General features: G+C 37.7%; 1 protein-coding gene across 3 annotated transcripts in view; it reads right to left on the minus strand.

Annotated features, from left to right (window-relative positions):
* Positions 1-4,211: 4,211 nt before the first annotated feature.
* The window catches only part of NT5C3A (5'-nucleotidase, cytosolic IIIA), a 48,844-nt gene continuing 40,811 nt past the window's right edge, over positions 4,212-12,244 (minus strand). For all 3 annotated transcript variants that reach the window (XM_059171528.1, XM_059171531.1, XM_059171530.1), the window contains 7 exons: positions 11,581-11,650; positions 10,439-10,485; positions 9,671-9,756; positions 7,948-8,037; positions 6,200-6,362; positions 5,444-5,644; positions 4,212-4,929 (listed from right to left, as the gene is read on the minus strand). In XM_059171528.1, coding sequence (XP_059027511.1) covers positions 4,828-4,929; positions 5,444-5,644; positions 6,200-6,362; positions 7,948-8,037; positions 9,671-9,756; positions 10,439-10,485; positions 11,581-11,650 — 759 coding nt within the window. In that variant the 3' untranslated portion in view covers positions 4,212-4,827. The remainder of the gene's footprint in view (positions 4,930-5,443; positions 5,645-6,199; positions 6,363-7,947; positions 8,038-9,670; positions 9,757-10,438; positions 10,486-11,580; positions 11,651-12,244) is intronic.

The raw sequence follows: 12,244 nt of genomic DNA on the forward strand, positions 1-12,244 counted from the left end.
GCTTGAAACACCACTAGGCTACCTTGCAAGCATCAGCAATCTGCACTATTTTGTTAAAACCTACAGTGAGTTTTGATCTCTGATTCCTTAGGAATTTATAATACCTTTCAAAATTATTACTTAAAAGACAGAACACATTTCATTTTGGCAGGAGAGTTGACCTGACTGCAACTCTCTGTAAGCGCTGATACATTGCACTTCAGCATCTTAGGTGTCTAGGAACAAGGCTGCTCTCTTTTTCGTATGTTATGTACATATGCATGTATTTATTTTAGAGAGAGAGCACGAGCGGGAGAGAGAATCTCTGGCAGACTCTGGGCCCAGTGCAGAGCCTGACATGGGGCTTGATCTCATGACCCTGAGATCATAACCTGAGCCGAAACCAAGAGTCAGACACTTAACCAACTGAGCCACCCTGGTGCCCCAAGTTTGCTTTCTTTGAAGACATTTTCCCTTGGCTTTCTTGGGGGGATCTGCATCTTTTTATAAACTAAGAATAGTGCTTTCAATTATTTATTGCTAGATGCAGATATAAAACTTTCATGCTTATTAGAATAGTGTTTGATTCTGTGTGGTCTTAGTCCTTAATGTTGAACAAGGGAATCCTTCCAACTTACACTGGCCATATTTGGATCTCATTTAAACACAGATATTTAATGCATGGTTCCAGCCAAAATTTCTCCTTTGGGCTTGAATCTATTTGATATCTTCCCTTGTATACCCCACAGGCACCTCAAACTTTGCATGTCCAAAAGAGAATGTACATGTCCACAACCTTCCCAACACCTTCCACCCAAGGCTGTTCTTTTCTTCACCTGTCCCCACTTGATTAAACCAGATATCTTCAAGACCCTTCCTCCTCTCTCACTCCACACATTTAATCCAAAAGCAAGTCTTATCATTTCTAAACTTAAGCTACTGAAAATGATCTACTTCTGAGTCCTACTGTAATTTCTAGTGCAGACTTCTGTAGCAGCCCCTAACTGATTTGCTGGGGTAGATCTGCCCCACCAGTCCATTTTGCATGACCATGGCACTCCTTTGCAGGGACAGTAAAACCAAATGCATGATTTACAAAGCCCTGTGTGATCTGACACCCTCACCTTGATTCCGTTCATGATTCATAATTCCGTTCTTCCCTTTGCTTATAATACTGTTACACCAGTTCGCAGTTCTTTGAACACCTTAAATTTTCTTACTTGGGACCTTGTTACCTCTCCCTGGAATATTTCTCCCTCAATTCCTCACATGGCTGGCTCCTTATCCTTCAGGTTTTGTCTGAAATAGTATCTCCTCAGAGCTTCCTCTAGCTACCTTCTCTAAAATATTTGTGTTGGTTTTTTCGTAGTATCTTATTTCTGACTCATCTGCTAGGATGTAGGCTACACAAGGGCAGGAAGCATGTGGGATGTGTTAATTACTGTTTCTCCAGGACCTAGCCCACAGCAAGGACGTCAGTATTTGTTGAACAAGTGACTGTTTACTTAGTCCTCACCTCAAGTTCATACCCAATGTTAGAGATGAAACCAAGAATCCTTGGAGAGAATCCTGGAGAGAATCTAAGACCCAGATCCAGGTTTGACTGACTTGAATGCCTGTGCCCTTTATACCTTGGGCACATTTTATCTTATCTACTAAAGCTGTACTGAAATACCAGAGTAAGCATAAAACACAGCAGGACTGGTCAATCTTGAGGGAAACTTGGACAAGTTTTAGGTTATTCAAGTTTAGTTATTCAAGATCCCACGTATCTTTTCCTTCCTAATGCTCCATTGGGTACACTAAAGAGAAAACCTTGAACCTAAAGTCTGGTTAAAAAAAACTTTAATAGGGTGCCTGGGTTCCTCAGTTGCTTAAGCATCTGCCTTCAGCTCAGGTCATGATTCCAGGGTCCTGGGATCGAGTCCCACATCGGGTTCCCTGCTCAGCAGGGAGCCTGCTTCTTCCTCTGCCTGCCGTTCCCCCTGCTTGTGCACTCTCTCTCTCTGATAAATAAATAAATAAAATCTTTTAAAAAAAAAACCCCAAACCTTTAATAATCTACTTAATCAACTCTGGTGTCTGTTAAACACACCATGGAATGTAGAGTCCTTGCAAAATCACTCTGTAACAAACTAGTATCTCTGACAGTTGTTTTGTTTTTCAGTTTCATTAAAATTGTTCATCTCGGACGCCTGGGTAGCTCAGTTGGTTAAGCAGCTGCCTTCAGCTCAGGTCATGATCCCAGCGTCCTGGGATCGAGTCCCACATTGGGCTTCTTGCTCGGCAGGGAGCCTGCTTCTCCCTCTGCCTCTGCCTACCATTCTGTCTGCCTGTGTGTGCGCTCTCTCTCTCTCTCTCTGACAAATAAATAAATAAATAAAATCTTTAAAAAAAAATTGTTCATCTCAACACCCAAAACTGCTTTACCTCTTGAAGTAAAATTCAAAATTGAAAGATAAAAACCCACAAAACCCAAAAAAACCCCTAACAGCTAATGCTAGACTCTTTAGAGAACATGGTAGTTACTACACACTGCCAGTGTTCACTAGGGAGATGAAAGAGCTTTCTGTCCCCTCCATCCATCCAGACTGCTTATGCCTTCGTGGATGGGTAAGAGCTAACTGTATTGAATACTAGTGCTAAGCTATTCTAAATGCAAATATAAAAATTAAAAGCACACATCGGTGTTGATGAGGAGTACATGTCACCCTCACAGTGCTATATCTAGAGGATGTATCATTACCTCCACTTTATGGATATGCAAGCTGGAACACATGTTAACGGGTCCTGGTCACACATCTACTAAGTGGTAGAAAGAGGATTCAAATCCGGACAGTCTGACTCTATAGCCGATTTCCTAAGGGTTATATTAAACTACTCTGAAAGCTGAACTTGGGAACCAATTATTTTAAGTATCGGTAGAAACGGGCAGTGAGCGGTGATAGGGTCACAGGCACATAGGAGAAGAGGCAGGGGCCTTGGTTTGATAATCCAGTTAGGGCATGGGTGGAAGGGGCTAGAGAGGCTGCATGCCCTCCAGACCCTCATTTTATAGGGAGGTGCCTGACCTATAGCCTTAGTACAGGCTGAGTCATGACTAGAATGGAGGTCATAACTTCAGTATTCTTCACATTTACTCCATGCATCACGCTTCTTTGTAGAAGAAATTATAATTTTTATAATTGTACAATTTTTATAATTACAATTATTATGAGCTACTTTGGAAAACAGTCAATATGGCCAACTCTAGGGGTGCCTGGGTGGCTCAGTGGGTTAAAGCCTCTGCCTTTGGCTCAGGTCATGATCCCAGAGTCCTGGGATCGAGCCCCACATCAGGCTCTCTGCTCAGCAGGGAGCCTGCTTCCCTTCCTCTCTCTCTGCCTACTTGTGATCTCTGTCTGTCAAATAAGTAAATAAAATCTTAAAAAAATATATGGCCAACTCTAATAGCAACATGGGATAAAAAGCTATGATTAGATCAGAAATTCCCAACTAAAGCAGGGAGTAGGATACTTTTGGCCACTATAAACTTTGTTTCAGTGTTTGTTATAAAAAAAGATGAGCAGTGGTATAGGATAGGATGGGCTACCCCAGAGAAAAGGTTTTCACTGCAAGACCTTGCCTACCTGCCACATCAAACTGTACTAGAGACTGCCAACCATACTGGATGTCCAGACCCAGCTAGAACATGCTCTGTATCACAGCTCAGATGCTTTATGGAGTTAGTGGCTTGTAGACTCTGGAGTAAAAATGGTTAGAATCAGGGTCACACTTATCACAATGGCAAGTCTAAACCTTGTGGAAACCAATTATTGGGCAGTAGAAATTTGGAATGGGAAGTCAGACTGCAGAGAGGAATTTAGCAGTACTCAGATTTAGTTAACCGGAGACCCAGTTACACTTTGTTTCCTGCCTGTGGTTATTTCTGAAACTCTTAGACTTATAACAAAGTATCCTCTTTTACTGATACTTTGAATGAGGGGAAATTGTTTTCCCAGTCCCCAGTATTTTCTCTAAGGCTGAGGAAATTTCCTCTGCAACTATCTTTTTATCCTTAAACTTATAATGTGTAAGTTTAAAAATACTCAATTTAGATAGACACTAGGACAATGACAGTAGGACTTCTCTCTCCCTCTTTCCCTCTCACACACACACACACACACAGGAAAAACACAGCAGGTGCTTAATAGATATTTGTTGAATAAATGAATAATTGTCTTGACAGTTCATTTAAAAAGGCTTTTCACTTCATGTGTATTATCAGTGCTTCAATATAGAACATTCTGTAATAATTAGTGGCATGTGGATAGCAAGGTTTTTTCAAACACTGAGTGCCAATATTTCCTGGTAAATACTGATTTCCACAAAACAGAATAGCCAAACATAACACAATTTCAGGAGACAGTGATATCATCAGCATAATTCACCCCAATTACAAAAATGGTGACACTTAAAATCATGTATATTATTTCATCATTTCATAAAATTTCTTTTTAAACTTATACAAACTTTCCCAAAGTAAAAAGTTTCCTCAAAAACCTCATAACATTACACTAAAAAATTCACTCTGGAAATGCAGCGAGTTATTTTTCAAATTTTGGCTTTATGATTTTCTTTTTCAATCTGTTAAAAAATAGAGTTGAGGAGTGTGTTGAGAGAGGTGGGGAAAAAAGAGCTTCCAGTTGATGGATTCACTATATCCAAAAATACCTCAATAATGGAGAGAAAAAAAACTTCAAGAGCAAGAACACATTATAAATAGAAGTCTTTCCGCAAGATGAACAGGTAAGCAGTTCTCACGTCAATTGCACCCACAGGAGTGAGCTCTTCTTGAAGAATGCTTGTTTACAGAATCTTCTGTAAGATAGAGTTGGCTACATCCAGTGATTCGTCTTTTACTAGAACAATGTCATAAGAATCCATGTACTTTTCTAAAAGCTCGTCCACCTAATCAACAACAGAAAAATTAAATGGATATGCAGAAAGGAAAAGCAAATGGTTTCAGTATGAATCTCATTGTTAGGTTCAATCTTTTGGGCAAAATGTAGCAAATTAAATCTACTTTCATAAAACCTGTAAAATAAAAAAATTCTTTCAAACTGTGAAGGCTTAGGGACATAGAAATTATCCCACATGGTGGCTTTATACCCAAAGTCATTTCTTTCTAGTCCAGTGGTTCTCAACTGGGGAGACCGTCCAAGGAACACCTGGCAACATGGGGGACATTTCTGACTCTCAAGACTAAGGAGTGCTACAGGTTTTTAGTGGGAAAAGGCAAGTGAAGCCACCCCAATACAAACGGCACACATGTGCATCCCAACCCCCTTAACCAAACCAAGGTAAACGGATTAAGAACAATCAAAATGTCTGTACTTTCTCACACATGCTTAGTAACAACTGCCCATTAAGTTCCATCCTTATTTTTCTACAAGAAAATTAAATGACACATCTACATACTTACTCTATCATTTAGATACCCAATTTTTAGGATGTGTTCAACGTTAGCTACTCCATCTGCCATTCTTATGTCCCCTTGGGAGTCTCCCAGCAGAATGATGTTGCTATTGTCTTTTAGTCGATTGAAATATTCTGTGTTCTTCAAGGCACCATCATGTTTGTTAAATACATGAATTAGTTCACCTTTAAATCCTTTCAGCACTCCCTATAAAAATATAAATCTTTTTAAACAATAGGTTTCAAACTGCAAATTCTATTTGTTCTATTTTCACATTCATGTTGGCAAGAAGGGCTCTGAGAAGTTGATGACTTTCTAGAGACTACTTTAAATGTCACACACAATGAGCTGAAAATCCAATTTTTACTTTTCATTAGTTTCCTAACTGGAGATCCCATTTTCTATATATCACACAATGTATTATTTTGATTAGAAGACTGTTCAAACAGTGATAGTTCTGATTCCTTCTTTTTTCCCACCTCTTGATATTGAGTCTTCAGAGTTGCTGCATTAAATCACATTAAAAGAACTTTCCCTAATTTTAATATTAGTCTGTAGCTTAGGAAACAAGAGTTTAAGAAAGGTATATTATTTTTAGAACATGGATATGTATATAACACTGGGAGATGATGAGTCCTATAGTAGGCCTTTTGAGTGACCTAATTTAATGAATATATGTTAAATAAAAAACAACTGCATTTATATGATTAAAATATATTCAGATTTTAAAGATAATTATTTAGAATGATTTCCTATACTTACATTGTCATCAAAATCCATGAAGTTGGACACTACTGTGATGTTCGGGTGATAAACCCCAGCTTGATGGATTACCTCCTCTAGTATATCACCAATACCAGCCGAAAATATGAACACAGGGATACCGTATTCCTGGAGCTTATCAAAGAAATTCTCATACCCTTCCCTGCAAGATGGAGGTAGGAAGTGATTGTTAAAGAGTAAGATATATCTCTTTTTCATCTAGAAATGAAAAAAGCAAAACCTTTCTACCTAATTCCATGGCTCATTTATATTCCCTTTTCAGAATTCTGCCCAAGAGCACGGTTATTGATGTCTATGACAACACTGATACAAGTTTTTCAAACAACAGTTAACTCTTTGCCTTCCTTTTAATAAATTCTAATAGTGCAAATTAGATGCTTTTAGGCTCAAATTAAATATGGATATAAGCCTACAATTCACAATTTACACCCTTTAACAGCAAATAGTTAACCACATCTTTAAAAAACCTCAGCCTGGAAAACCCATTTAGGGTTTTAGGGTGAGCTGGAGCACCTCCTGCTGGCCATCCTGCTCAACTACTTCCTCTTAGAAAACAGGGCTGGGGGAGGAGCTGAGGGGCATTCTCTTTATAGCTGGCATCTCTCCTACCCATGGTGTAACAGTGGTCGGTCATGTTCTTATTTTATTAATCTAAGTTTCTTGCCTTCTTGCTCTTCCTGGGTCACAGGTTAAGCTGCCTACAAAGGAATGAAATACTCACTAGCTGTCCTCACACTCTGACATTTAATGCTTTCCTCCTTAGAAGCAAACCACCTTAAAATGTAGCATCATCAAAATAAAAAGAAATAAATAAAAAGAAAGAAAGAAAAAAAAAAAGAAATAGCATCATCATATTTAACTAAGGAGTTGAAAATTGTTAGAAGTAGTAAACCATATTGAAAGAAGCTTAAAAAATTTTTATCCTATCATTCATGTACCACAAATATTTTTATTATTTGCTAAATCATAGTCACATTTCCTAGAGATAGTTTTCAAGGAAGTTTGAGAATTCAGAAAGTAGATTCATGTAACTTTATAAACTTTGAGCAAAAAATTTTTTTCAACTTGATTTATAAACATTCCTTTTATATTTCATGTCTTTTCAGAAGTATTCTCTTAAAAATTTCAAAACGGTCCTGGTTTCATAAATTTCTAAGTTAGTCTTGAATTTTTTTAAAAAGTATTATTTATTTAAGTAATCTTTACACCCAGCGTGGAGCTTGAACTAATGACCCTGAGAGATCAAGAGGCACAGGCTCTACCGACTAAACCAGCCAGGCACTCCTACTCTTAAAATTTATTTCATGTGGAGAATCTCCGGATGAGTGGGTAACTCAGTTGAGCATCTGACTCTAGATCTCAGCTCAGGTGTTAGTCTCAGAATCATGAGTTCAAGCCCCGAGTTGGGCTCCACGCTGGGTGTGGAGCCTATGGAAGGAAGGAAGGAAAGAAAGGAGAAAGGAAGAAGGAAGGAGGGGAAGAAAGGAAGGAAGGAAGCAAGCAAGCAAGAAAGAACAAACTTAAATCTCATAAGGCTGTTATTCCCTACACCAAGATCTAATATGTCTTTCTAAATTCCTTACCTCACCCTATTCTGTGATAGGTGGTGTATTAGGGCTACGTTTTTATATGCAATATAGTTACAGATTATTTTAATAAAAGCACACACCTGAAGACATTTATAAGTCTGTAGACAATTAACTGCAAAAAACACCCAAGAAACTTACTTGAGCATAACATCAGATTCTGCCACAATTTCTTTAAGTTTAGCTTTGGGTAAAGCTTGTTCAACAAGCAAACCATGTGATTTAGTATACCTGCAGTTTACGATCAAAGAAAAAGAGAATATCAATTAAAAGCAAATTAAAACTATCGTCTTCATTAAAAAGCATTCTTCAATGACAGATAATGCAGTATTTCATTCATCATCATTTGGAATTAAATTTTAGAAATTTAAATTCATCACTAATGAATGTGTATCCTAATGTCTCAAAATGTAATCGAACATGTTCTTACTGCATTTCCCAGTTCTCCCCAAAGTCTCTTAGTTTAAATGTGTTAGTAAGATGATGAAAGGATACTATGTGTAAACCTTTCCTTAATCTACAGATATCCAACCTCAGGAGACATAATCATTTCTCTGATTACTGGAAGAATCAGAGAAAAGCCATTTGTTTCACCTGTGTATAGTCTAAATTGTTGTGAAATACCTTAGTGCTACCGAGTGCAAAGAGAAAATCCTTGCTATGATGCTTTATATCAAAGCACCTGTAATCACTGCATCTCAGTTACAGACCTTTAGAATCTCTCTACCTGATATGCAGAAGCCCTGTGACCCTCCACTCTGGGTCATCTCCCATCATTAAGTTAGTGAGCTTGTTCTGCCAGGGAAGCTTATATTATTGCTAGAAAATTTTAATTACTAGACAGTCCTCTCTTTCATCATGCTGATCAGTCTTAAAACTTCCAAATCTGGGACCCCTGGGTGGCTGAGTGGGTTAAAGCCTCTGCCTTCGGCTTAGGTCATGATCCCAGGGTCCTGGGATCGAGCCCCGCATCGGGCTCTCTGCTCAGCGGGGAGCCTGCTTCCTCCTCTCTTCTCTGCCTGCCTTTCTGCCTACTTGTGATCTCTGTCTGTCAAATAAAAAAATAAATAAAAATCTTAAAAAAAAAACAACTTCCAAATCTGATTCCAGTTTTGCTCCTACAGGTATGTGGCCCAGGTTCAACTTTTCAACATGTCATCGCATACACATTAATTAAGTGTGCAAGGTATTCAGGTTAGGCCATAGGATAATGAAGATAAACAACATCACTCCTGGTCTGTTAAGATTCTAAAACCACAGTTGTTGCTTCTCAAATCACAGCTTTCTTTATTCCATGAAATCTTCCCCAAATGGGATGGCTCCAGTTCCTGTGATTTTCTTAGTGGCCTCTTCTGACACACTCTACGCTTGTCAACTTTCTCCTAATAACATCATTCTCTCTGGACTCAACACAATGCTTTCAGTGTGGTCTGCTTGGAAGGTGGCATTTCTGTTAAAGCAACCAGCACCAGGGGTCCATTTCTCAGCAACTATGTCAACCTGCTGGCTTCAGCTTAGTTCAGAGTCAATTTAAATCACAATTCTTTTTCTATATACATTCAGCCACATTTTGTCTATATACTTTAAAAAAATTCTTGTTTTTTAATTTAAGTCTTAAATGCAGGATTCTAAATTTATCCTCATTGACCTTCATCTTAAAAACAAAACAAAACAAAACAAATTCTAGACTCTTAGAGTGATTAGAAAATTATAGTTCATTTTGTTATATTTAATCACTGCTCTAACTCAATGGATAATTTATGAGTCTATTATATACAGTACAGAGGGAAAATAAGCCATGAGTTGTAACTGCAATGTTATTTTATTATATTTTTAACGCAGCCTTTGCCTGATACACACTTACCATTCTACCATATAGGGGTACTTCTCTTCTACCGTAAGAACAGGATCAATTTCAATAGCATAATATTTTTCCTTTAGTTGCAGTAACTAGAAATAAATGAATAATTTAATCATGAGGATGAGAGAACTATCATTAAGCTGCTGAGTTTTACAGAAAGCAAAAGGATATAAACAAATGGTTTCCATAAATTGCTGTTAAAGATGAGATCATGAGTACCTGGCTAATGCATATATCAACTGAAGAGATCTTTGTTGATCTAGTTTATATGTAGCAAAGTACTTTCAGGTCAGCAATTCAATGAACCCGACTAATAATCAAATTATTACTACAAAAACCCCTTTCGTTCTCATATGAAAGTATTAAGTTTGATTCATCTTTGGAGTCCTATGTTGTTAACACAAACACAGAGAGATACATATTCAAGGAAAGGAGAGAACTGAGGCAATTTCCTGGTCAATTTAAAGGAGAAAAACCTACACAAAACCAAAGTACTTTTGTTTTAATGTACGGCTAATGTAAGAACACCAGAATATTCTAATAATCCTAAGTTTTTTATGTAAATTTTGTTTTTGTTAAAAAGTTAATTTTTTCATTAAAATAATGTTGAGAGTATATAACCCACACAATAAAACTAACATTTACTCAGTGTTTACTATGTGCTAGGTATGGTTAGAAGAGCTTATACCTATTGTTTGTGTGAATGAACCCGAAGAAATTCTCAGGCAAAAAGAAGTCTTTGAGTAACTCTGGATTACCATTAGTGTTTACCTTTTTTCGACATTCGTCTGTAATCAGCTTACTGTTGTCAATGACATCTGAAGAGTGAAAGCAAACTAGCATTAAAAGAAATATTCTGATTGATGCTACCACTACTTTAAATAACTTACTACTTTTAAGTTTAAATGCCAAGTCCACTAGTGTGGTCATTATAACTTTTGGCCTTAGTGCTATAATACACATGGCATTGCTAGCGAACTTAATAGTTTTAAAATCTAAATTTTGTATCTAAAGCTTTTTTCCTGTATTGGGAGTACTTCTTTAGAGATTCTCCAAAGAACTACTGGGCCAAAGGGTATGATTTCTAGTGGTTTTAATATAAATTATCAAAAGGCATTCTCAAATTCCACATGTACCTCCAGTAGTTGAGAGCACTTATATAACTCCTTCTTTGTCAGGTTGAAAAGTATTATTATTATTATTTTTTTTAATATTTTATTTATTTATTTGACAGAGAGAGATCACAAGTAGGCAGAGAGGCAGGCAGAGAGAGAGAGAGAGGGGAGGAAGCAGGCTCCCTGCTGAGCAGAGAGCCCGATGCGGGACTTGATCCCAGGACCCTGAGATCATGACCTGAGCCGAAGGCAGCGGCTTAACCCACTGAGCCACCCAGGCGCCCTGAAAAGTATTATTTTTAAAACTCAGTACCAAGTCTGGAGAACAAAAAAGTTATATTATCCTAGCAACACATCTTAACTGGATATTTATTTAATCATTCTTTTAGTTAATTTATTTATCAACAACAAAAAATTGAGTCACATTTTTATAAAACCAGAGTGGTTGATAAATGTTATTTCTTTAGGTTATCCAAAGTTTAAAACCTATGTAAATGTTTCTTGTATAAATAATGAACAGACCACATTTAGAGAAAATTCTCAGAGGTCTTCATTTCTCTTGCAACTGAAATCATACTTGAAAATTGCCATTTATATAACATGGGGAAAAAACAAATCCTTGAAATGAAATTTTAAAAAAGGGCAGGTCTTCTCACTTTCAATGTCCAAAAATCAGAAGGAGGAGGAGGAGGAGGAGGAGAAAAACAAACTCCAGTCAATCTCACAGATCATATAGGAAAGAAAGGATCTTAAAATAAGAAGTACTTTCATGAATTTGTTTATGAATACCATACTTACAATGACACGTTGGGCATCTTTTCCCTTCATAGGAAAATCTACTCAGTGTCATATCAAAGTCTGTTATTATCTGTAAAGAAGGGGAAAGGCATTATGGAACATACAGCCACTGAGGGCAGACATGTACTGTACTGCCCCCTGCCTAGAGGTATGGGACTGTACTCAGCCCCTGACCTGCTCCCCACCCCAACTGGTTATTCTCTCTGCATTCTATTTTCTAATGCAGCTCTCTACTGGGAACAGCAGCCCTATCTCCTCCAACTGCAAATTCCTGTACTGATTAACCAGATTTTATTTCATGACAATGTTGGGGCACTTAAGGTATAACTTGATAGTTAAGTCCTGGGAATCACCTTGGTTATGCAGCAATACCTTAAGTGCCCCAGCATTGTCACCAAATCAAATTTATATTTGTGGGTGATTGGGCTACTGTTCTTGAGATAAAATGTTGCACAACCTCAACCCACCCAGTCAATGTACAAAAATGCAGGGGAGGCAATTAAACCATATGAAGCTCCCCATTACAAAGAAGGGCATTCTGTCATATACTACATGGATGAAACTTGCGGGGATATTATGCCAAGGGAAATAAGCCACTAGAGATGGACAAATTCTGCATGATTCCACTTATGCGAGGTATTTAGTCAAACTCCTAGAAGCAGCA

The sequence above is a fragment of the Mustela lutreola genome, chromosome 4, assembly GCF_030435805.1.
Source record: "Mustela lutreola isolate mMusLut2 chromosome 4, mMusLut2.pri, whole genome shotgun sequence".
Lineage (NCBI taxonomy): Eukaryota > Metazoa > Chordata > Mammalia > Carnivora > Mustelidae > Mustela > Mustela lutreola.